The sequence below is a fragment of the Podarcis melisellensis genome (assembly GCF_964234715.1).
Source record: "Podarcis melisellensis genome assembly, chromosome: 2".
NCBI classification, from domain to species: Eukaryota; Metazoa; Chordata; class Lepidosauria; order Squamata; family Lacertidae; genus Podarcis; species Podarcis melisellensis.
In genome coordinates this window covers 111526185-111551245 of record NC_138529.1, presented here as the reverse complement: position 1 = coordinate 111551245, position 25061 = coordinate 111526185, and the positions used below count along the sequence as shown (strand labels likewise).

Below are 25061 nucleotides of genomic sequence, written 5' to 3'. Positions count from 1 at the left end.
AATCCCCTAAATGTTAATTACAGGGGGCACGCTAACAATTAATTTTAATTTTTATATTTAAATCCTTGTTATTGTCATATTGTCCCTTGTATTTCTGATTTTTTATGATCTGTGATATTGTGTGTGTTGAAGCTGGTCTGTGACCGTATTAATAAATTCATTCATTCATTCACTTGAACATAGACCCAAATTAAGAAGGGGACCCTCACTTCAGCATGGATCAAATGAAACGTCTGAGAAAAATGTTCAGAGCATCAACACTGATTTTTTTTAAAGTGTGATTTTTAAGGAATTTTATGAGGAATGTGTCAACCACCAAACAATAATCATTTAGCAGTAGATAAAGATAAAAAGTATCACAAGTAAAAAGAGTGAGAACTCTTCCCCCACACTAAAAAATAAAAAAGATAAAAGATTCCATGGTTAATGAAATATACTTGGAGTCGAGTGTGGATTTCATGCTCTTTATTCCACGCAAAGTAGTGAGGAATGGAAGTACCCCCAAAATATCTGCTATATATACATTATTTACACAATGGGCTGCACGTGATTGGTTATTTCTGGGATTCTCCTGTAGGCCAATCAGGTTGCGGATTCACCTCCATCTGCAGCTGGATTGGGTGGATCCTGAGGACCAATCATACTGCTGCATTGTTCTAGGACCAATCAGACTGCTGCATTCTTTTTTTTTTTAATATTTTTTATTGCGTTTCTTTTCATAATTTTATGCATTCCAAAAAGTACAAAAAGAAAACAAGAAACAGATTTTTTTTTAAACAAAAAGATACAAAAAAGATTGTGAATATATAATAGTTCAACTGTCCATAAATCCCTGTTGGACTTCCCCACACCTTCCAGATCTGCATTCTTTATATTAACAATGTCAGCAATTTGTTACCTTGTTTCATACCTTATTGTAACTTTCAGCTGCATTCTGAATCCTCTTGTTCTAGGACCAAACAGACTGCAGCATTTTGAATCCTATTCAACTCAGTACATAATAGATAATGTTAATTTTTCTGAGAGGATCGACTGACTGGAGATGGGATCAGTGGATGGGGAAAAAATGGAGGAAGCTGGACCTGAAGAGCAGCTTAAAAATTCACCTGGACTGCAGGAAGATTCATTGGTTTAGCGGGGAGGATGGAGAGGAAACAGGGATGTTGTTCAGCTTACATCAGCCCACCCCATTTGAAGCTTGAAGTTGGAAACAAGAAAGGGCAGCCAGGCCATTTATTTGTGATGGTTAATACTTTAGTTTCTGAATCCGGGTCACAGGATTGCTCTCCCGTATTATTTCAGTCACATGGTTCATATACAGTATTTAGATACGTGTGCATTTATGAATATTCTATATTTGAGACCTTAAAATTCTCATAACAAAGTGATGTTTCACTGACAAAGGGCTGCATTCATTGAGAAAACAGGTTTAATTGAAAGTACCCCCTGTTAATAGGTGCCCTGCAGTGACTGGCAAATATCTGGATACCATTTAGCTGAGTCCAGAGGTTATTGCACATTATCAGACACCGACGATGCTGTCAAAACGACTCACTAAAAACGGGCACCGGGATGGAGGGCTGCGCTGTTTCTCCTCTGTATGTGGGGGCTGCTAACTAGAAAGAAGATGTCAATGGAGCAAGGCGGGGGGGGCGGGGCAGTTCATTCATCAGCTTGCAAAGTAGCCTGAGTCTGACATGCTGATAGTTAAACAACGACAACAACCAACTCCACCAGCTCCCACGGGGAAATGGTTCCTTAAAAGAGCAGCCACCAAGAATGAGCATTCCATTTAAAATAAAACATTTAAAATAAAATATATAAAACTATATACTTCCACCATATCAAAGCGGCTCGGAGCTCCACCCAACTCCAAGTCAACAGAGATCCTGAGTGATCACAGCTGAATTTCCAGGAAAGGGAACACGCCCATTTGCAGACGGAAAAGAGAGAAAACGAAACCAGCTCCCTCTTCCTGGTGACTCCGCCATGGCTGCCACTCGGGGTCCCGTCCGGGATCTCCGCGAGGAAGCCACTTGCTCCATTTGCCTGGAGTATTTCAGGGATCCAGTGATCATTCCGGAGTGCGGGCACAACTTCTGCCGATCCTGCCTGATCCAGTGCTGGGAGAAATCCGAGGGAGAGGCTTCTTGCCCTCAGTGCAGGGAAACGGTGGAGCAAAGCAGCATCAGGAGAAACCAGCAGCTGGCAAATTTTGTGGAAATAATTAAGAAATTCAACCATCCGCAGGGGAAAGAGGAGGGAGAAGGAAAGGGGAGGGTTTGCGAGAAGCACCAGGAGCCCCTGAAGCTCTTCTGCCAGGAGGACGAAAGACCCATCTGTGTGGTGTGTGACAGATCCAAGGAGCACAAAAGCCACGAAGTGATTCCTCTAGAGGAGGCATCCCAGGAGTACAAGGTGGGAAAAGGCAGTGGGTCTTTCTTGGGGGTGGAAGAGCTGCAGACAAGGGGCTGGTAATAATAATAATAATAAATTTAAAATGTAATGTCTTCTCCCCACTTGCAGCCCAAAAGGATACTTGTGCAGCCTGATAATACTAAACTTCTGAAACTTTATACAATAAACATTTATTTTCTTTTTGAGGGATTTAAAATGTGCCCAGTGTCCCCCTGAATTCAGGCTGCAGTAACTCCCCTGGGAGGAAAGATTACAACATCTAGGATTAATTTAATAAAAAGGAGGGGGGAGATGTTGAAGGTGTGTTCAGTGCAGGGGAGAAATAGCAAACCCCCCATGTATAGGGCGGCCTCATTTTTGCCTCCTCTGGGATGAAAAAGGGGAACCTCTGCAAAAGACCCAGGGATGTGGGGCAGGGAGCAAACATTCGATTCAGCTTGCCTGTTAATGTATAACACAGCCTAACTTGGATTTTGTTTTCTTTTCAGGATCAGATCAGCAGCTGCCTAGACAATGTGAGGAAGGAGAGAGAGAAAATTCTAGTATTTAAAGCAAACACAGAAAAGGAAAGCCAAGACCTGCTTGTAAGAACCATTGTTACTACTTTAAGATGAAAAATGCTATACAGTGGTTACGTACGCTTCAGGTTACATACGCTACATACATAGCCGTTACATCCGATAACCCAGAAATAGTACCTTGGGTTAAGAACTTTGCTTCAGGATGAGAACAGAAATTCTGCTCTGGCGGTGCGGCAGCAGCAAGAGGCCCCATTAGATAAAGTGGTGATTCAGGTTAAGAACAGTTTCAGGTTAAGAACCGACCTCCGGAACGAATTAAGTACTTTTCCTTTTTCTGTTTTTTCTGGTGCAGAAACAAACAGGTGCAGAGAGGAAAAAGATGGTGGCTGAGTTCAGGCGACTGCGCCAGTTTCTGGAAGAACAGGAGAAACGTATTCTGGCCCAGATGGCAGAAGTGGAGAAGGAGATTGCAGCCCAAAGGGAGGAGCAGCTGGCCAGACTCTCCAGGGAACTCTCCTCTCTTGACAGCCTCATCCGGGAGATGGAGGAGAAGCTTCAGGAACCAGCCAGTGAACTCCTGCAGGTGAGGCCTCATCCTGATGCGAGAGGGTGGAGTGGGCTGCTTCAGACTACATGCATTTCTTGGTCCTCCCCCCCCCCCCATTAAAATGCTGCTGATAAGAAAGCAGTACATGAAGGGTGAAAGGCGTCAGTCCTGGGGTCGCAGAAGGGGCCCTGCTAGATCAAACCAGAGGCCCCTTCATTCTAGCATCATGTTCTCTCATTGGCCAACCAGAGGTCTCTGAGAAGCCTGAAAAACAGTAGTGCTCTCCAAACCTGTGGTCCCCAGCAGTTGCCCCTCAGCTGCTTAGTATTTATAACTGACTGCAGAAATGGTTCCACTGACATCTTTCTTTCTTTCCTTCCAGGATATTGGAAGCTTCTTGCAGAGGTAAGTGATGGAAAACCCCTGCCTTATTCTGATGCTATTGGTGTCATCAAGAATCATAGCAAGGAAGCCATTCCTCCTTCCCGCCCATTACATACTTCTCCCTTTTCCCTAATGGATTCATTTCCTCTGGAATAGATACAGAAAAGGGAGACATTCCAAAGGGGCTTCACTATAACATACCCTTAAATATCCCGTGTATTTCTGGCTTCTGCAGGTTCTTCCTCATATGTAAGAAGGTGAGAAAGGGCCCTGCTGGATCCGGCCAGTAGCCCATCTAGTCCACCATCCTCTTTTCACAGTGCTTTACCAGAAGCCTGTGGGAAACCCGTGATCAGGATCCAAGCCCCAGTGGACACTCCCCTCCTGAGGTTCAGAGGCACCACTGCCTTTGACTCAGCCATCGTGAAGAGCAGCCGCCGAGAGCCTTGTTCCCAAACAGCTTCATATTTTGAAAATAATCCATGCTGAGAAAATACAGCATTTCTAATTTCTCTCTACTTTAAATGTAACCACTGGGCTCTGAGAATAATTAGGCTTAATTGATTTACGGCCCCAATTAAGCGCAACTCGTTCTATGGCTGTCCGGCACTCTTCCGTCGCGACCTCTGCTCAGGTCCTCCTCCGGCAGCCGCAAGTTTGCAGAGTAAAACACAGCAGAACAACTGTTGCTTCAAAACCATCCAAACACACGAAGCGTTAGTGTGCTTATTTGTTTATCAGTCCTTTATTGCAGCAGAATATTTACAGCTCAGCATTTCTCAGATTCTCCTGGGCTGCTAGCAGCCATGTCTCTCTCTCACAGATACACAGAGAGAAGTGAAGGTACAGGAAAAAAACTCCTCCTCCTTAGCTTCTAAAAGCTTCTGTCTCCTCCCAGCTTCTAACAGCTGACGTCGGAATGTGACGCACACTCAGAACCCTTAACCATTTAAGTTCTGAACACTCACACACCCCCTTGCGTTGGATTCCGACTGCACCTGTGGAACATCCTCAGCAAAACTCTGTGAGATCAATTCCTTCCCCAATGCTTTGTGCCCTCCCTTGGCGTACCTGTTGGGTATCTGTGGAACAACCTCACAACACTCAGAATCGCACTGTGCGAAACTTACCCACGCACCTGTGGCCTGATACCTCTCAGGTGGAATACCCTTTGTTGTGCGACTGGACCGCCTAGGCACAAACTCAGGAGTTTCCCCTGACTCACTTTGATCAGCAGGTGTGTCCTCTGCACCACGGGATTCCCCCTCTGACTTAAAGCGTCTTCGAATCCTCTCCATTACACTCACAGGAGAACTAGGCTCACTTTTGGGCACTCTCTTAACAACTTGTGGAGATGCCACATCCTGCTCTTGACCCTGGTCAGTGACCTGGTCGTCATCAGCAGCCTCAGCCCCTTCTTCCTCTTCATCAGAACTGTCTTCTGGATCAGAGAGACATTCTGAAAGAACATCACGCCTGACAGGAGTCTTTGACTTTACATCCTCCTCACAGAACTCAGCGTGTTTACTGATCAGCACCTTACTCTGATCACCTGAAGGGTAAGCAAACCGCCATGCACGGGCTTCTGGCTCATACCCACAGAAGATCATTTTCTGGAACTTGGCTCCATCTGGCCCTTGCAAAGCCTCAGGCACAGGGATAATCGCAGGAGACCCAAACCTGCGCAGAAAGTGAACCTGGGGTTTGCGGCCATTCAACAGAGAAAACGGAGTGTCACCTACCAGCGAATTGTAGGTCCTATTCCAGGTGAAGCACACGGCTTTAGCCGCCTCCAGCCAAAACTGTGGAGGTAACCCAGACTCTGTAAGCATCACCTGTGCTGCCTGAACCAGAGCTCCACTCCTCAGCTCTGCCACCCCCCTCTGATTGGGTGAAGTAACTGTGTGACGTATCCCTTTCTCATGAAAGAACTTCTGCAAAGCAGAACCAGTGTACTTAGCATTTCTGTCACTGATGATCGCTTTCACTCTGGTGGAGAACCTTAGTTCCACCCCCTCAATCCAGCTCCTGATCAGCTGTGCTGTATCCTCCTTGGATCTGAGACCATGACTCCAGGAATTCTGCGAAAAATCATCCAGAAAAGTCAGCAGATACCTGGCCCCCCCTAGACTCTGTTCCCTGACAGAATTGGACAGATCTATGTGTACCAGCTCAAAAGGTTTGGTGGCAACCCGTTCCACCTTTGGGTAACTGCACCCTCTCACCTTTGCCTGCTTGCAAGTGTCACAATTAATGGCACTTCCACAATTTTTAATCTTACAACCTGCAGCGACCTCAGGTAACACCTGCAAATCCTCTAAAGGATTGTGAATCGTTCTCTGATGCCATGCACAAGCACATGTGACATGACCGGGAATTGTAGTACGCTGGTTGGGAACTGTAGCACGCAACTCTTGTGCTTTCTCAACCTTCCCCTCACTCCCAAGAGACGTCTTAAGAATGAAAAGATCATTCTGTCCCTTCCGCACTTTGGCCAGTAACCTCCCCCCTCTGGAGATTGTGCAAACATCGTTTTCAAAACAAACTTTGAACCCCTTATTTAACAAATAAGGCACAGATAACAAACAGTGATGAACCCCTGGAACAACACAAAAATCCACCGTCTCCTGCAAAACAGAAAGATAGGCATTAGCGAACTTAGTGATTTTCGATCTCTGTCCATTCGCGAACTTAACAGTTTGTCCCTCTGGAACTGCCGTGCAATTCCACATCTCGACTGCAGGGGTCTCTGGAACCATGTTGCGGTTAGCTGCAGAGTCGATTACAAGGCTGAGCTCGAAATTTTCCACTCGGCCGTCTTCGAACAATGCCATGCTAGCAGAGACTTGATAAGACTCTTCCTGCTGCTTCCCACGGCCACCTGCACGCTTGCCTGGCTGGCCAGGCCTGTTGCCATGGAAACCCGCCTGGTTCCCATGGGAAGTGTCCTTGCAAACATCCTGCCTCGGCTCTCTGCTCCGGTGGGGGCTACTGCCACGCAGACGTTGAACTCCAGTGGAAAAACACTGCCCGGGGCTGCTGCCAGCTGGCCTGGCCTTCCTCCTTCTGGAACGGCGCCTCCCACCAGCCTGGCCCCCCCGAAGCTGCCCTTCGCTTCAGCACAAGTGGAAAGTTCTTTAAACTTGCCTTTGGAACTCTTCGCCCCCCCGATCTGCTCACTAGCGCTCCTAGAGGCCAATCCATCGGGAACAGGGCCTGCCAGTCCAGCCTCTCCAGGACCCAGTCCATCACACAGACGTGTAGAAGCATTACAACAGCTCTCCAACACTGTCCCAGCCCCCATTGGGCTTTCTGGGCATCCTTCAGCCCCCCCTGGCCTGGCTCCCGCTGAGCTTTCACACACACTCCTCAGCGCCTGCCAGGCGGCATGGGCCGATCCAACGCCCTCCAGATGAGGCTTCAGCGATTCATCAACGCATGCTCTGAGCATATCCAGCTCCTCCGGCTTTCCCTTGCTTGGAGTAACGATTCCAGCTGCTTTTAGCTCTCAGCTGCTTCTCAGCGTCAGCTCCTCTGCCTCAGAATGCAGCATCAGGCAAAACTCAGAACGCAGACCTCCGCTTTCGGTAGCGTTCTCCAGCTGACCCAGCTGACTTCAAAGCATTCCAGCAACAGTTTTACAAGCGGTAATTAGGTCCATAACCTCTGAGAATAATTAGGCTTAATTGATTTACGGCCCCAATTAAGCGCAACTCGTTCTATGGCTGTCCGGCACTCTTCCGTCGCGACCTCTGCTCAGGTCCTCCTCCGGCAGCCGCAAGTTTGCAGAGTAAAACGCAGCAAAACAACTGTTGCTTCAAAACCATCCAAACACACGAAGCGTTAGTGTGCTTATTTATTTATCAGTCCTTTATTGCAGCAGAATATTTACAGCTCAGCATTTCTCAGATTCTCCTGGGCTGCTAGCAGCCATGTCTCTCTCTCACAGATACACAGAGAGAAGTGAAGGTACAGGAAAAAACTCCTCCTCCTTAGCTTCTAAAAGCTTCTGTCTCCTCCCAGCTTCTAACAGCTGACGTCGGAATGTGACGCACACTCAGAACCCTTAACCATTTAAGTTCTGAACACTCACATGGGCTACAAAATATTAATAATTTTAGTCATTTGAAATGCTTCACTAAAACTGGTGTAGTCCTAAAATCTCTGCGTAGGGACCGAGTATTGTTCACTTTTCTTCATAAAAATGATATGCATATATCAGCTTATTTCCCTTCAATCTCATATTGATATATTTATTCCCATGTATTATGGAAGCAGGTGTGTATTGGTTTTTCTTCAACTTCCTCAATGCTTTCTAGATCCACACGTCATCTAGATGCTCCATTTTGCCATAGGAAAACCCTGCTCCCAAGTCTTAATGATACATCCATCATGCCTTTATCATCAGGATGAGACACCTGCCTTGTCAGAAAGCTCCTTGCATTGGAAAGATGGAGGCTTGACTTTGTTCTTCCCCTCCCAGGTCTCAGGAGAAGGAGAACTTAGAAGATCCTCCGGTGGCTTTTCCTCCTGCCCTGAAGTGGAGGATCTGGGACTTCTGTGATATAAATCCCTTCCTGGAGGGAGTCATGAAGAAATTCAGAGGTAGTAAAGAAGAGCTGAAAATATTTTATACTGGATGTTTGAAATTGTTCATGAAAGGCTCCAAGACATTAGCAGTGCCAGGAAAATGACAGGGGTCACCTGGGGTGATTATGCAGAATGCCCAGGAGTGTAAGCCTCCCTCAAGTGGTGAGTGTCTGTAAAAAGTTGTCCTTGACCTCTTCCCATCTCTCAGCCAGACTTTGGGTGCTTTCACACATCTCACTTTGGGGGCATTTCTCCTGTTCCTTTGGCCCTGAGATTGATGTAAAGGGGGGCAGAAGGAGTGAAGGAGGGGGCTGTCCAGGAGCCAGCCAGGAGCAGAAGGAACTGAGGCCTCCTGTCCTGGAACAGGGGTGTCTGGACCTAGTTGATGGGGAGATCTTCTGGGGGTCCTGCTCCTCCTCCCAAGATTTGGGCAGGCCTGACCTTTGACATCACCCCTGCCCTGGTTATGCAGGGGATAGTCAGTATGGCAAGTTTCAGATACTTTTAACTTCAACTCCCATAATCTCCAGCCGGCGTGGCCAGTGGTTACGTATGATGGGACTTGGAGTCCACAACACCTGGCTACAATCTCATGAGCTCATATTGTTCATTCCAGGTTTGTTGTCTGAATGATGGTGTTATGCTGAATTTCTGTTCTCTTTTTTCTCCCAGACACTGTGGAATATGGACTGCAGCTGCGAAAAGGTACATTTCCGGGTCAAACAGAGACACTAATTCGGGAGAGAGGGGATCTGCTTCTCTAAAGACCAGGCCACTGCAGCTCTTCCATTCATGCCTTATTTCTCCTTATTTCCCAGAGGCATCTGTTCCGTGAGAGCAGCATGCTGGGCTAGAGGGGCTCTTGGCCTGATCCTGCAGTCCCTTAGGAAGCTCCCTGCCTAGGATGGCTGGCTTTTCTGAGCCGAATCTCAATAAGACAAAGGGGTGGTGTGAAGCCAAATGCTTCTGGCACATGAGGGGGAAATATCCCTTTCAGCCATACAAGATCCCCACCCCTTTTATGTGAGAGTAAGGTGTAAGAGTGGGAAATGCATGAACACAAATAGCTCATAAAATTTCTGCATCATCCTTTGGGGTCTAGAAGGTGAATGGGTTCTGGTGTCAGTGGAGGGAGCTGGGGGCTGCCTGAGTGTGAACTCCAGGGGTCCTGCTTCCCTGCAAGATTGGGGGTCTTCCCTCAGCTTTTGTATTGGAGGGGAGACATGACTTATCTGCTAAAACTAGAGAAACTTGAGTAAACTTAAAAGAGCAGGGCAGAATTTCCCCACAGACCAGGGGAAAAGGCTCAATGGGAAGACAGAAGTCCAGTCCGGCCTGATCCTGGACACCACAAAAAGGGAATCATAAGAGCTGGGAAAGGTGTGCAGATGGCAGCATAAAGGAAACTGTTATTATCTTTAAAATTATATTCTGGGATTCTTTTAGACGCCAGCAGTGAGTAAAATGCATAAAGGCTAATCAATACAATAAATAAATTAGAAAAACCCATTACATTAAAAAAAGACTAATAGCAGCACTGGCAACATCCCACATCACACTTAATCTCCAAAGGCCACTGTACAAATGTGTGCCTTTAAAAAGAAATCGCTTGACTAACATTCCATAACGGGGGGGGGGGGGCGATTGCAGAGCAGATCTTCTTTCTAATGTCCACCAGCCTGACCAATTTTTTAATGAGCTTCTCATTGTGCTTCCACTGCCCACTTTCCCCATAAATGTGAGGAACAGTGAAGAAAAAGATGAATCATATAGCCAATCAGGTCTGGGGAGCCAGGATGGGGTCTTTGCGTTGAAGGTGACAGGTGGGAATGGCACTTCCTAGGTTTTACTGGGTTTGGCTTTAATAAGGGTGTGTGTGTGTCGACCTTTATCTTGGGATTGCAACAATAAATGCATCAACGCAATTCTTATGAAAAGAAAGCCATTCATATAAATGATGTAATAGATGACAATTTAAAAGAAAGAACTATCCATTTTCTGCATTTCGCTTACCAAACCACAAGCAATAATCAAGTTTGTTCTTTGCTGACTGCTCATAGTTTGCCTGGGGGAAACGCGCCAAAGGCCCACACTGCAGAACATGGAAGGGAGCCCCTCAGAAGGTGGTGGACGCTCCTTCCTTGGAGGTTTTTAAGCAGAGGTTGGGGGGCCCCCTGTGGTGGATGCCTTAATTGGGATCCCTGCATTGCAGGGGGTCTAGATGACCCTGGGGGTCCCTTCCAACTCTACAATTCTACAATGCGCTGTCGAGAATGCCAAGTAGGACATTTCACACAAAAAAGGGGGTCAGGGAAGCCCAACCACTTTCTTGCTTTTTATAAACTACCTGGAAGGATGTGCTATAACATCGCATTAAATATGTAACTGAAATTGGAATGGTAGTTACAAAGAGGGTGAAAATATCTACCAGATTTACCTGGTATGTGAAGCATGGTCTGTCATGTGATGTGAGGTAAAAGATTAAGGTGTGAATCAGGGAGTCCCTGCTTGGACTCCCTTCTGCCATGAACTCTGGGGGGGTGGGGTGGCCTTAGACAAGCCACTGCCTCTCAGCCTCAGTTTTCCCAACTGAAAAATGGGCATAGTAAAGTTGACTTAACTTACAGGGTCGTTGCAAGGGTTATATGTAGATAATGTGTGCTAAGTACTTCGAACCGTTGAAAGCACTGCAGATGTTTCAAGAATCCTAATTAAGAACTTGTTGAACATCCCTGTCTCAAATGCAGAGCCATGGAATCCCTGTTCATTTCAGAGGGATGCTGTTTCTGTCATGTGCCCTAAAGAAAGGTCAGCTTCCCAGTTGACATTGTTTTTCTTCTCTTTCCTCCTCTGCCCCCACAGAAAACGCAACTTTGGATCCAGACACAGCACATCCCTGCCTCATCCTGTCTGAGGATCAAAAGAGTGTGAGATGGGGGGAAGTCTATCAAGACCTGCCAGACAACCCTGAGAGATTCTACACATATGCCTATGTGCTGGCACGTGAGGCCTTCAAGGAAGGCAGACGTTTCTGGGAAGTGGCTGTGGGGAGCGAGGAGAAATGGGCCGTGGGGGTGGCCAGAAAGTCTGTGAAGAGGAAAGGCAAGTTAACCCCTGGTCCTAAGGAAGGGTTCTGGCGCATAGGGAAGTGGGGTGATCAATACAGGGTCTCCACCCGCAATGGGCGTCCTGTTTCGATTCTGGGTGGGGAGCCCGAGAGGATCCGCGTGGCCCTGAACTGTGAAGGGGGACGGGTGTCTTTTTACGATGCTGATACAGCAGCCCTTCTCCACTCATTCTCAGCAGCCTCCTTCTCAGGAGAGACCCTCCAGCCCTTCTTTTATGTGAAAAAGGAAGAGAACCTGAGACTCTCTTGACTGAGGGTGGAGACAGGCAAGCGTATATTCATTTCCATCATGGCACATTCAGTCTCCAGGACTGAGCGGACAAGCACTTGAGAAACTGTATTTGCAGAACTGTGATTGGCCACCCCTTATGTCAATCATGACTCAACTCTCTCTTCCTGGGCCAGCTTTGTAAATGACACTGATTGATTGGGTCCCCTGTCAATCCCCAAACTTCGGAAAAAATTAACCCTACACACATACCATCATCTTTTCTGAATAAAATCAGAATTATGCACGGGCATCACTTAAAACCTTCCTTGGCCTCAATCCTGTTCTCAGATTCCTTTTCCTCCATCAAGATCTCCACTGGCCAGGGAGATGGAGGTTCCAAAATCCCTTTTTTTGCTACTCCTCAGGGAAGCTTATGCGGCAATTCAGCAAAATCTCCATATCCAAAGATACCTGTTTGCTTGTTGAGTGCAGATTGCACCCTGGAGGCCTTCCTCAAAACACAAATTAATAAATGGAAAGAAGCGAGAGACTGGGAAACCCTGTTGGAAGGGACTGTGTGAGATCTCTCAGGAGTCTCCAGAGCCCAGAAAGCAAGGGGGGGCCTTTGGCAGTGGGGGAAAGATTTTCTAAGTCCACCTTGCTTACTGGCCTCTAGAAAGGTCAAGATCTCTGGCTTTGGACAAGTAAGGATGGTTGCTTGGGGGGCATTTTCGAGGGTCTTCCTGACTTACGCAATATTGCATTTGCATGCACAAAGAGTCGGACACGCCTAAACAACAACAAAAATGCTGACCCCAGAAATGTAACCCCCCATGTAGGTCTTTGGCCTCGAGGTAACAAAATCCCCTCTGACAATGAGGAGCCTCTGCCAGAGGTTCTGAATGACAATCTAGACTAGAGAATTTCAGGGGGTGGGGGGTAAATTCCCATGTATACAATTATTTTCTCCAAGCTGCTTTGTAGTGAACAGTCAGATACTCATCTGTATTTTTATAGATCCCCTCTTCTTATATTTTTGTATAATGGGCCTGAAAGTATTTGGGGATATGTTTCCTGTGCTAACGTGTTTGATTCTATTAAAGATTGTACTTCTTGTTGCTCCTTTGTTGTTCCACGTGACACTTCCTCCAGGGGCTTTAGGAGGGTGATATCCTGTTTTATCCTCAGAGAAACCCTGTGAGGTAGAAGAGGCTGAGCTAAGAGACTTAGAAAAAGGAGAAACATTCAAGTTTATGGCCTAATAGGTTTGAACCTGGGCCTTGGCATCCCAAGTCCAACACACTGTGCACTCAGAATGTGAAATCTTAACAAGGGTCCCTTCAGAGATTTGCTTGAAAGCCCTCCCTGCACAGCTCCTCTATATGTTATAGCTTCTCTTCAGGCCTTCCTGTATTGACCCTGAATGTCTGCAGGAGGAGTCAATCCCGTTTGAGTGAGTGGCAGATTTCAGGGGCTTCCCTGCATGAGCTCATATTTCGCACCTGGGTCCATTTCTGGATCTCAGCATTCTGATTAAAAATGAAAGTCAACCCTCCAAGTCTGAAGTCTTCCCATCCCTTTATTTGTGGGAATCCCACCACCAGGAGAGAAGGGAGTCTCAGACGTATCTGCCAGGTCAGGGAGAGAGCAGGTGTCCTATAGACACCCTACTTTTTAACACAGAGACAGTTGTGGGCAAATGGAAGGGGGGAAACTCAAAAGAATGCCAATTGCAATAGTTCCCCACCCCATTTTCAACAGAAGCATTGCAACCAGTGTCAAACAGATGGGGCATAAAAACAGGGAGAGGCATTTTAATTCCACATTTTTATCATAGTCACCTGAAAGGCAATTCTGAAATTGGAAGAAGGGAAGGCAGCACATCTTTCTAATCTCTTCTGAGCTCTGTGGAGCAAAGAGGAAATTGAGCCTACAGCGCTGTGCCCGGTTCCCTGGGAGAAGTCCCTTTGAACTTACTCTTGTATAGATATAGGAGTGCTCTCTATTTCCTAGAGATAAAAAGGATTAGCTCACAGGTTTTGGTGATTCACTAGAGAAAGACCTTCACACATGTGGTTTTGGCCACTGGCTTACACGCCCTTTTAAAGTTGGTGAGACGTAGGGATTGAGACCAAAATCCCTTTCCTGTTGTTCACCTCCACATCTTCAGCTTATTCAGAGATAGACTGCCTCTGCACCAGGAGGTTTCATTGAGCAGGATCCTGTGCTCTGTCCCCTGTGACATTTCAGCCCTTTCTTCCGCTCTGGACTGCACATCTCCAACTCCACGGATCTCCTGCCCTGTTCAAAGGGAAGTATGGTGTGGGAGACAGGGGGAAAAGGATAAATGGCACACAGAGGGAAGGTGGCGAAGGTGCTGTGTGCCAGCCCTTCCAGCCGGAGGAACTGATCTCCTATATGTTGTGGTTCCTGCCAGGTTGGCTGTGAATAAAGTTCCTCTCCTCCATGACTTGACTGTGGATGAGCAGCCTGGTCTAGTCTATTCCTGAGGCCTTATGGGTAAACATGGTGGAGTTGGTGCAGCATCAGGGCAGACTTGGGAGCCAGCTGGGGGGGTTACTGTGGCCTACAGTGGTACCTCGGGTTAAGTACTTAATTCATTCCGGAGGTCCATATTTAACCTGAAACTGTTCTTAACCTGAAGCACCACTTTAGCTAATGGGGCCTCCTGCTCCCGCCGCGCCACTAGAGCACGATTTCTGTTCTCATCCTGAGGTAATATTTGTTCTGTTCTCTTAACCTGAGGTAATATTTCTGGGTTAAGGTAAAGGTGAAGGGATCCCTGACCATTAGGTCCAGTCGTGACCGACTCTGGGGTTGCGGCGCTCATCTCACTTTATTGGCCGAGGGAGCCGGCGTACAGCTTCCGGGTCGTGGCCAGCATGACTAAGCCGCTTCTGGGGAACCAGAGCAGCGCATGGAAACACCGTTTACCTTCCCGCCGGAGCGGTACCTATTTATCTGCTTGCACTTTGGTGTGGTTTCGAACTGCTAGGTTGGCAGGAGCAGGGACTGAGCAACGGGAGCTCAACCCGTCATGGGGATTCGAACCTCCAACCTTCTGATTGACAAGTCCTAGGTTCTGTGATTTAACCCACAGCGCCACCCGCGTCCCTATTTCTGGGTTAGCGGAGTCTGTAACCTGAAGCGTATTTAACCTGAGGTTCCACTGTATAGAGATTCTCTTTCTCTCTCCAGCTGAATGGGGATCTAGAGTGTTTGATCCTGGCACTGAGTAATTGAGACAGATTTGGGATTCTGGTGGTTTCCCACCCGCCTCGCTCCCCAGCAGTCTCCCTGCCCCGGTGGCAGAGCCAGTCTTGGGGGCAGAGTTGGGGGCTCCCAGACAGCTGCATCTGGGGGGCTTCAACCTCCATGTTGAGGCGACTGGCTCTTGGGGTGGCGACTCAGGAATTCACGTCTGCCGTGACAACCGTGGGGCTGTTCCAAGAGGTTGCTGGCCTGATGCATATCGCCAGGTGCACACCAGGTTAAGAGGAGAACCCTCACTTCAGCTTGGATCAAATGAAACATCAGAGGAAAATGCTCAGAGCATCAACACTGAAATTCCCCCCCAAAAAAGCCATGTGTTCTCTTTTTTTATGAGGAATATGTATCAGCCACCAAACAATAATACTTTATTATTCCATTACAGTATTATTATTATTATTATTATTATTATTATTATTATTATTATTATTATTATTATTATTTATTAATACTATTTTATGAAGATAAAAAAATCACAAGTAAAAAGAGAGAAAACACTTCCCCCACACCAAAAGATAAAAAATAAAAAACTTCCATGGTTCATGTTAATTTAAACTCCTGTTTAAAAGGCAAGCAGCCACGCCCCCCGGCCACTCCGATTGGCCGGCCGGGGAGAGTGACGCGCCTAGGACTACCAATCACGCGGGCGACATCCCTCCGCCCACAGAGAGTTCACTCCTGCAACTCCGGAAGGGAAGAGGTTTTCTCTTCCTCTGCTAGGCGCCTGGCTCCTTGATTTAGCAAGCAGTTCTGCCCCTTCTCTTTGAAAAAGCAAATTTCAATGTCGCAGAGACCCTGTTCTACTGCAATTCACGTCTCTAAGGCAGCCGAGATCCTGAATTTCCCTGCCTGAATTTCCCGGGTGGGGGAAGCAGAACCCCAGATCTCCTTGCTAACGCCACGTCTCCGGAGCGGAAGGGAAATCTGGAGTGACCCCCTGGAATCTCCTCATGGAAAGAAAACGGAGACATCCATTCGCGCACGAAGAGCAAAGCAAACGAAAGCATCTCTCTCTTCCTGGCGAGGCAGCAGCCATGGCTGCTTCTGGGGGTCCCGTGCAGGATCTCTGCGAGGAAGCCACTTGCCCCATCTGCCTAGAGAGTTTCCGGGATCCAGTGATCATCCCGGAGTGCGGGCACAACTTCTGCCGGTCCTGCCTGATCCAGTGCTGGGGGGAATCCGAGGGAGAGGCTTCCTGCCCTCAGTGCAGGGAAATCCTTCAGCACAGGACCCTCATCCCCAATCGGCCGCTGGCAAATGTTTTGGAAAAACTCCGTCTTCAAGGTGAAAAGGAGGCCGAAGGAAAGGGGAAGATCTGCGAGAAGCACCAGGAGCCCCTGAAGCTCTTCTGCAAGGAGGACGAAAGCCCCATCTGTGTGGTGTGTGACAGGTCCAAGGAGCACAAAAGCCACGAGGTGGTTCCTCTAGAGGAGGCGTCCCAGGAGTACAAGGTGGGGAAACACTCTGGGTTTCGTTTGGGGATGGTGAGGGTGAAAGAGCTACAGAGAAGGGGGTCCTGCAAGAAAACGCTTTAATGTATTCTCCCCTCGGGCAGCCAAAGAGTAACTAAACTTCTGAAATTCTGTGCAATAAACATTTCTTTTTTCCTTTCGTTGGGATGGTAGAGTGTCCCCAATGTCCCCCTGCAGGAGTAACTCACCCCAGTTCATCCTCTGGAAGCAGCTCCCTTAGGAAAGGGCTGGAGGGAGGAGCAATGGAGGAGGCAGGGATAGAATCACAGAATGGTGGAGTTGGAAGGGACCCTGAGGGCCATCTAGTCCAACCCCACGCAATGCAAGAATTCTGCCCTGGTTGGGCTCGAACCACCAACCTTCTGGTTAACAGCCAGACACACTGACCCATTGCGCCACAGGCTCCCTGGACGACAAAGGCAAAGACCACAGTCTTTGGGGCAAGGAGCAAGCAGATGATTCAACTTTCCTGTTATTATGAATTCCAAGAAGGAAAAAAGCAAGCAAACTTTGATTTTGATTTGTTTTCAGGATCAGATCAGCAGCTGCCTAGACAACATGAAGAAGGAGAGAGAAAAATTTCTGGTGTTTAAAGCAGACGCAGAAAAGGAAAGTCAAGACCTGCTTGTAAGCATCACTGTTTCTTTTAAGGTCTTCGGGGCAATGAATATGGAATACGGAAAGTGGTTTCTTTTTGAACAGCCCTATCTCTCACAGAGCATGAAAGGCCACTTAAAGGAGGGGGTGGGCTTGTGTTTATGAAGCTCTTTCTCTGCTGAATATGTCAGGCGTTCCCTTCCAAGGGAATTGGGATAACTTGACTCTTTATCCTGCAAGAGCAGACTAGATGCCTGATATTGGCCCACTGTTCTCTTCTTTCAACCTCTTTGCTGCAGAAACAAACAGTTGCAGAGAGGGAAAAGATGGTGGCTGAGTTCAGGCGACTGCACCAGTTTCTGGAAGAAAAAGAGAAACGTATTCTGGCCCAGATGGCAGAGGTGGAGAAGGAGATTGCAGCCCAAAGGGAGGAGCACCTGGCCAGACTCTCCAGGGAACTCTCCTCTCTTGACAGCCTCATCCGGGAGATGGAGGAAAAGCTTCAGGAACCAGAGAGTGAACTCCTGCAGGTCAGGCCTCATCCTGATGTGAGAGGGTGGAGTGTGATGCTTCAGACTACAGGCATTTCTTAGTCACATAAAAATGTTGCTGGCATGAAAAGAGTACATGAAGGGTGAAAGGCGTCAGTCCTGGGGTCTCAGAAGGGGCCCTGCTAGATCAAACCAGAGGCCCCTTCATTCTAGCATTGTGTTCTTGCATTGGCCAACCAGAGGTCTCTGGGAAGCCTAAAAAACAGTAGTGCTCTCCAAACCTGTGATTCCCAGCAGTTGCCACTCAGCTGCTTAGTATTTATAACTGACTGCAGAAACGGCTCCACTGACATCTTTCTTTCTTCCCTTCCAGGATATTGGAAGCTTCTTGCAGAGGTAAGTGATGGAAAAACCCCTGCCTTATTCTGATGCTATTGGTCTCATCAAGAATCATAGCAAGGAAGCCGTTCCTCCTCCCCCCCCCCCATTACATACTTCTTCCTTTTCCCTGATGGATTCATTTCCTCTGCAATAGATACAGAAAAGGGAGACATTCCAAAGGGGCTTCACTATAACATACCTTTAAATATCCCGTGTATTTCTGGCTTCTGCAGGTTCTTCCTCAGACATAAGAAGGTGAGAAAGGGCCCTGCTGGATCCGGCCAGTGGCCCATCTAGTCCAACATCCTGTTTTCACAGTGCTTAACCAGAAGCCTGTGGGAAACCCGTGATCAGGATCCGAGCCCCAGTGGACACTCCCCTCCTGAGGTTCAGAGGCACCACTGCTTTGACTCAGCCATCGTGAAGAGCAGCCGCCGAGAGCCTTGTCCCCAAACAGCTTCATATTTTGAAAATCTTCCATGCTGAGAAAATACAGCTTTAGTTTCTAATAGTTCTCTCTATTTTGTAACCACTGGGCTACAAAATATTAATAATTTTAATCATTTGGAATACTTCCCTGATGTAGTCCTAAAATCTCTGCGTAGGGACCAAGTATTGTTCACTTTTCTTCATAAAAATGATATGCATATATCAGCTTATTTCCCTTCAATCTCATATTCATATATTTATTCCCATGTATTATGGAAGCAGGTGTTATCGGTTTTTCTTCAACTTCTTAGATACTTTCTAGATTCAGACGTCACCTTGATGCTCCCTCTTGCCATAGGAAAACCCTGCTCCCAAGTCTTCATGATATATCCATGGTGCCTTTATCATCAGGATGAGACACCTGCCTTGTCAGAAATCTCCTTGCATTGGAAAGATGGTGACTTGACTTTGCTCTCCTCCTCCCAGGTCTCAGGAGAAGGAGAACTTGGAGGATCCTCCGGTGGCTTTTCCTCCTGCCCTGAAGTGGAGGATCTGGGACTTCAAAGATATAAATCCCTTCCTGGAGGCTGTCATGAAGAAATTCAGAGGTAGTAAAGAAGGCCTGTGAGGAATCTATACTAGATATTTGAAATTGTACATGAAAGGCTCCAAGTCATTAGCAGTGCCAGGAAAATGACAGTGGTCACCCCAGGAGTGTAAGCCTCCCTCAAGTGGTGAGTGTCTGTAAAAAGTTGTCCTTGACCTCTTCCCATCTCTCAGCCAGACTTTGGGTGCTTTCACACATCTCACTTGGGGGGCATTTCTCCTGTTCCTTTGGCCCTGAGATTGATGTAAAGGGGGGCAGAAGGAGTGAAGGAGAGGGCTGTCCAGGAGCAGAGGGGACTGAGGCCTCCTGTCCTGGAACAGCGATGTCTGGACCTTGTTGCTGATGGGGAGATCTTCTGGGGGCTCCTGCTCCTCCTCCCAAGATTTGGGCATGCCTGACCTTTGACATCACCCCTGCCCTGGTTATGCAGGGGATAGTCAGTATGGCAAGTTTCAGATACTTTTAACTTCAACTCCCATAATCTCCAGCCGGCGTGGCCAGTGGTTACGTATGATGGGACTTGGAGTCCACAACACCTGGCTACTATCTCATGAGCTCATATTGTTCATTCCAGGTTTGTTATCTGAATGATGGTGTGATGCTAAATTTCTGTTCTCTCTTTTCTCCCAGACACTGTGGAATATGGACTGCAGCTGCGAAAAGGTACATTTCCGGGTCAAACAGAGACACTAATTCGGGAGAGAGGGGATCTGCTTCTCAAAAGACTAGGCCACTGCACCTCTTTGTCTATGCCGTATTTCCCCTTATTTCCCAGAGGCATCTGTTCCATGAGAGCAGCATGCTGGGCTAGAGGGGCCTTTCGCCTGATCCTGCAGACTCTTAGGAAGCCCCCAGCCCAGGATGGCTGGCTTTTCTGTGCTGAATCTCCATAAGACACCTGGGTGGTGTGAAGCCAAAGGCTCCCGCCACATGAGGGGGAAGTATCCCTTTGAGCCAGACAAGATCCCCACTCCTTATATGTAAGAGTAAGGTGTAAGAGTGGGAAATGCACAAACACAATACCTCAGAAAATGGCTGCAACAACCTTTGGGGGCTAGAAGGTGAATGGGTTCTGATGTCTGTGGAGGGAGCTGGGGGCTGCCTGAGTGTGAACTCTAGTGGTCCGGCTTCCCTGCAAATGGGGGTCTTCCCTCAGCTTTTGTATCGGAGGGGAGACATGGCTTCTCTGCTTAAACTAGAGAAACTTGAGTAAACTTAAAATAGCAGGGCAGAATTACACCACAGACCACTGGCAAAGGCTCAGTGGGAAGACAGAAGTCCAATCTGGCCTGATCCTGGACATCACAAAAAGGGAATCATAAGAGCTGGGAAAGGGGCAGCAGGTGGCAGCATAAAGGAAACTCTTTGTTGTTGTTGTTGTTTAGTGTATATCTGAGGTTGTTGATATTTCTTCTGGCGATCTTAATTCCAGCTTGGGATTCATCCAGCCCAGCCTTTCGCATGATGAATTCTGCATATAAGTTAAATAAGCAGGGAGACAATATACAGCCTTGTCGTACTCCTTTCCCAGTTTTGAACCAATCAGTTGTTCCATATCCAGTTCTAACTGTAGCTTCTTGTCCCACATAGAGATTTCTCAGGAGACAGATGAGGTGATCAGAGACTCCCATTTCTTTAAGAACTTGCCATAGTTTGCTGTGGTCAATACAGTCAAAGGATTTGGCATAGTCAATGAAGCAGAAGTAGATGTCTTTCTGGAACTCTCTAGCTTTCTCCATAATCCAGCGCATGTTTGCAATTTGGTGTCTGGTTCCTCTGCCTCTTTTAAATCCAGCTTGCACTTCTGGAAGTTCTTGGTCCACATACTGCTTGAGCCTTCCTTGCAGAATTTTAAGCATAACCTTGCTAGTGTGTGAAATGAGTGCAATTGTGCGGTAGTTGGAGCATTCTTTGGCACTGCCCTTCTTTGGGATTGGGATGTAGACTGATCTTCTCCAATCCTCTGGCCATTGCTGATTTTTCCAAACTTGCTGGCATATTGAGTGTAGCACCTTAACAGCATCATCTTTTAAAATTTTAAATAGTTCAGCTGGAATACCATCACTTCCACTGGCCTTGTTATTTGCAGTGCTTTCTAAGGCCCATTTGACTTCACTCTCCAGGATGTCTGGCTCAAGGTCAGCAACCACACTACCTGGGGTGTACGAGACATCCATATCTTTCTGGTATAATTCCTCTGTGTATTCTTGCCACCTCTTCTTGATGTCTTCTGCTTCTGTTAGGTCCTTTCCACTTTTGTCCTTTATTATGGTAATCTTTGTATGAAATGTTCCTTTCATATCTCCAATTTTCTTGAACAGATCTCTGGTTCCTCCCATTCTGTTGTTTTCCTCTATTTCTTTGCATTGCTCATTTAAGAAGGCCTTCTTGTCTCTCCTTGCTATTTTTTGGAAATCTGCATTCAATTTCCTGTATCTTTCACTATCTTCCTCGCATTTTGCTTGCCTTCTCTCCCCCACTATTTGCAAGGCCTTGTTGGACAGCCACTTTGCTTTCTTGCATTTCCTTTTCATTGGGATGGTTTTAGTTGCTGCCTCCTGTATAATGTTACGAGCCTCCATCCATAGTTCTTCAGGCACTCTGTCCACCAAGTTTAAATCCTTAAACCTGTTCCTCACTTCCACTGTGTATTCATAAGGGATATGATTTAGATTGTATCTTACCGGCCCAGTGGTTTTTCCTACTTTCTTCAGTTTAAGCTGGAATTTTGCTACTAGAAGCTGATGATCTGAGTCACAGTCAGCTCCAGGTCTTGTTTTTGATGACTGTATAGAGCTTCTCCATCTTTGGCTGCAGAGAATATAATCAATCTGATTTCGATGCTGCCCATCTGGTGATGTCCATGTGTAGAGTCGTCTCTTGTGTTGTTGGAAAAGCGTGTTTGTGATGACCAGCTTGTTCTCTTGACAGAACTCTATTAGCCTTTGCTCTGTTTGGTTTTATCTCCAAGGCCAAACTTGCCGGTTGTTCCTTTTATCTCTTGATTCCCTACTTTAGCATTCCAATCCCCTATAATGAGAAGAACATCCTTCTTTGATGTCATTTCTAGAAGGTGTTGTAAGTCTTCATAGAATTGGTCAATTTCAATTTCTTTAGCACCAGTAGTTGGTGCATAAACTTGGATTACTGTGATGTTAAAAGGTCTGCCTTGGATTCGTATCGAGATCATTCTGTCATTTTTGAGATTGCATCCCAGTACAGCTTTCGCCACTCTTTTGTTGACTATGAGGGCCACTCCATTTCTTTTACGGGTTTCTTGCCCACAGTAGTAGATATGATGGTCATCCGAACTGAATTCACCCGTCCATTTTATTTCACCGATGCCCAGTATGTCAATATTTATTCTTGCCATCTCATTTTTGACCACATCCAACTTGCCCAGGTTCATGGTTCTTACATTCCAGGTTCCTATGCAATATTTTTCTTTACAGCATTGGACTTTCCTATCGCTTCCAGGCATATCCACAACTGAGCGTCCTTTTGGCTTTGGCCCAGCCGCTTCTTCAGCTCTGAATCTACTTGTACTTGTCCTCCGCTCTTCCTCAGTAGCATGTTGGACGCCTTCCGACCTTAGGGGCTCATCTTCCAGCGTCATAACTTTTATATGCCTGTTGTCTTTGTCCATGGAGTTTTCTTGGCAGGGATACTGGAGTGGCTTGCCGGTTCCTCCTCCAGGTAGATCACGTTTGATCAAAACTCTCCACTATGACCTGTCCATCTTGGGTGCCTGCATGGCATAGCTCATAGCTTCTCTGAGTTATTCAAGCCCTTTCGCCAGGGCAAGGCAGTGACTTATCTCTTACTTATCTCTTACTTATCTTCAAAATTATATTCTGGGATTCTTTTAGACAACAGCAGTGAGTAAAATGCATAAACGCTAATCAAGACAAAAAAAACAAGAAAAACCCATTACATTAAAAAAGGACTAATAGCAGCAGTGGCAACATCCCACATCACACTTAATCTCCAAAGGCAGCTGTATAAATGTGTGTCTTTAAAAAGAAATCACTTGACTAACCCGGGGGCGGGGCGGGGGGGGGACGATGGCACTGCAGAGCAGATCTTCTTCCTAATGTCCACCCGCCTGACCACTTTCTAAATGGGCTTCTCATTGTGCTTCCACTGCCCACTTTTCCCATAAATGTGAGGAACAGTGAAGAAAAAGATTAATCATATAGCCAATCAGGTCTGGGGAACCGGCGGGGGGGTGGACAGAGACTCACACAAAATGTAATAGATGTCAATTTGAAAGAAAGAATTATCCATTTTCTGCATCACTCTTACCAAATCACAAGCGATAATCAAGTTAGTTCTTGGCTGACTGCTCATACTTTGCCAGGGGAAAACAGACCAAAGGCCCACACTGCAGAACATGGAATGGAGTTCCTCAGAAGGTGGTGGGCTCTCCTTCCTTGGAGGTTTTTAAGCAGAGGTTGGGGGGGGGCCCTGTGGTGGGTGCTTTAATTCAGATTTCTGCATTGCAGGGGGTTGGACTAGATGACCCTTGGGGTCCCCACCAACTCTACGATTCTACGATGTGCTTTCAAGAATCCCAAGCAGGACATTTCACACAAGGGGAGTCCGGGTAACCTAATCACTTATTTGCTGATTATAAACTACCTGGAAGGATGGGGTCTAACATTACATTAAACATTAAACTGGTTAGAAAAGAGCGAGAGGACTTGCTGCCAGTTTTACCTGGTATGTCAAGCGTGGTCTGTGATGTGAGGTAGAAGATTAAGATGTGAATCAGGGAGTCCCTGCTTGGACTTCCTTCTGCCATGAACTGTGGGGGGTGGGGGTGGACTTAGACAAGCCACTGTCTCTCAGCCTCAGTCCTCCCATCTGAAAAGTGGGCATAGTAAGATTGACTCAACTTACAGGGTCTTTGCAAGGGTTCTATGTAGATAATGTGTGCTAAGTACTCCGTACCCTTGGAAGAACTGCAAATGTTTCAAAAAGCATTTTTAAGAACTTGATGGACATCCCTCTCTCGAATGCAGAGCCATGGAGTCCCTGTTCATATCAGAGGGGATTCTGTTTCTGTCAGGTGCCTAACAAAGAGTCAGCTTCCCAGTTGACGTCATTTCTCTTCTCTTTCCTCCTCTGCCCCCACAGAAAATGTAACTTTGGATCCAGACACAGCAAATCCCTACCTCATCCTGTCTGAGGATCGAAAGAGTGTGAGAGAGGGAGACATCTATCAAGACCTGCCAGACAACCCTGAGAGATTTGACACACATGGCTTTGTGCTGGGATGTGAGGGTTTTACATCAGGCAGACATTTCTGGGAGGTCATTGTGGGAAGAGAGGAGGGGTGGGGGGTGGGGGTGGTCAGGAAGTCTGTGAAGAGGAAGGGGGTTGTGTCTTTTGATGCTACGGAGGGGATCTGGTGTTTCGGGAACTGGGTCTTTGGGTACGACCCCATTGAGGCCCCTGTTCCAAGTGAGAAGCCCAAGAGGATCCGAGTGGCCCTGAACTGTGAAGGGGGACAGATGTCCTTTTACGATGCTGATACAGCAGCCCCCCTCTACACGTTCCCTGCAGCCTCCTTCTCAGGAGAGACCCTCCAGCCCTTGTTTTACGTGAGGAAAAACGAAAACCTGAGACTCTCTTGACTTGAGGGTGCAGACAGGCAAGCGTATATTCATTGCCATTATGACCTATTCAGTCTTCCCTTCAAGATTGAGCTTACAAGCACTTGAGAAACCATATTTGCAGAACTGTGATTGGCCATCCCTTGCGTCAATCATGATGCAGCTCTCTATTCCTGGGCCAGCTTTTAAATGACACTGATTGATTGGGTCCCCTGTCAATCCCCAGACATAGGAAAAACATAGGAACTAACCCTACACACATTCCTGTTTCAATGTAGTTCTCTCTCTAACTCCCAACTCTGACTTAAGATTTCTAGAGACAGTACCATCATTTTTTCTGAATAAAATCAGAATTATGCAAAGAGCATCACTTAAAA

The 25061-nt window shown here is 47.0% G+C and overlaps 2 protein-coding genes across 2 annotated transcripts in view; both read left to right on the top strand.

The window, feature by feature from the left end:
- Positions 1-1854: 1854 nt before the first annotated feature.
- On the top strand, positions 1855-25061 carry LOC309363218 (uncharacterized protein). The gene is made up of 14 exons (XM_081899324.1): positions 1855-2418; positions 2907-3002; positions 3292-3522; positions 3869-3891; positions 8354-8475; positions 9133-9165; positions 11323-11831; positions 15989-16540; positions 17093-17188; positions 17458-17688; positions 18023-18045; positions 18946-19067; positions 19697-19729; positions 24206-25061. Exons 1-14 carry the CDS (start codon positions 1990-1992, stop codon positions 24703-24705), a joined length of 3000 nt encoding a protein of 999 aa, XP_081755450.1. The 5' UTR covers positions 1855-1989; the 3' UTR covers positions 24706-25061.
- LOC309364840 (zinc finger protein RFP-like) overlaps positions 13246-25061 on the top strand; it is a 29130-nt gene continuing 17314 nt past the window's right edge. Inside the window, exon 1 of the mRNA XM_081902791.1 lies at positions 13246-14118. The gene's annotated coding sequence lies outside the window, so the exon portion shown is untranslated. The remainder of the gene's footprint in view (positions 14119-25061) is intronic.

Excerpts from the sequence above, each read along its gene's own strand:
- LOC309363218 (XM_081899324.1), top strand. The coding sequence starts at position 1,990 with ATGGCTGCCACTCGGGGTCCCGTCCGGGATCTCCGCGAGGAAGCCACT. Across the intron at positions 11,832-15,988 it reads AGGAAGAGAACCTGAGACTC|CACGTCTCCGGAGCGGAAGG; the intron begins TCTTGACTGAGG and ends CCTTGCTAACGC. Across the intron at positions 17,689-18,022 it reads CAGAGAGTGAACTCCTGCAG|GATATTGGAAGCTTCTTGCA; the intron begins GTCAGGCCTCAT and ends CTTCCCTTCCAG.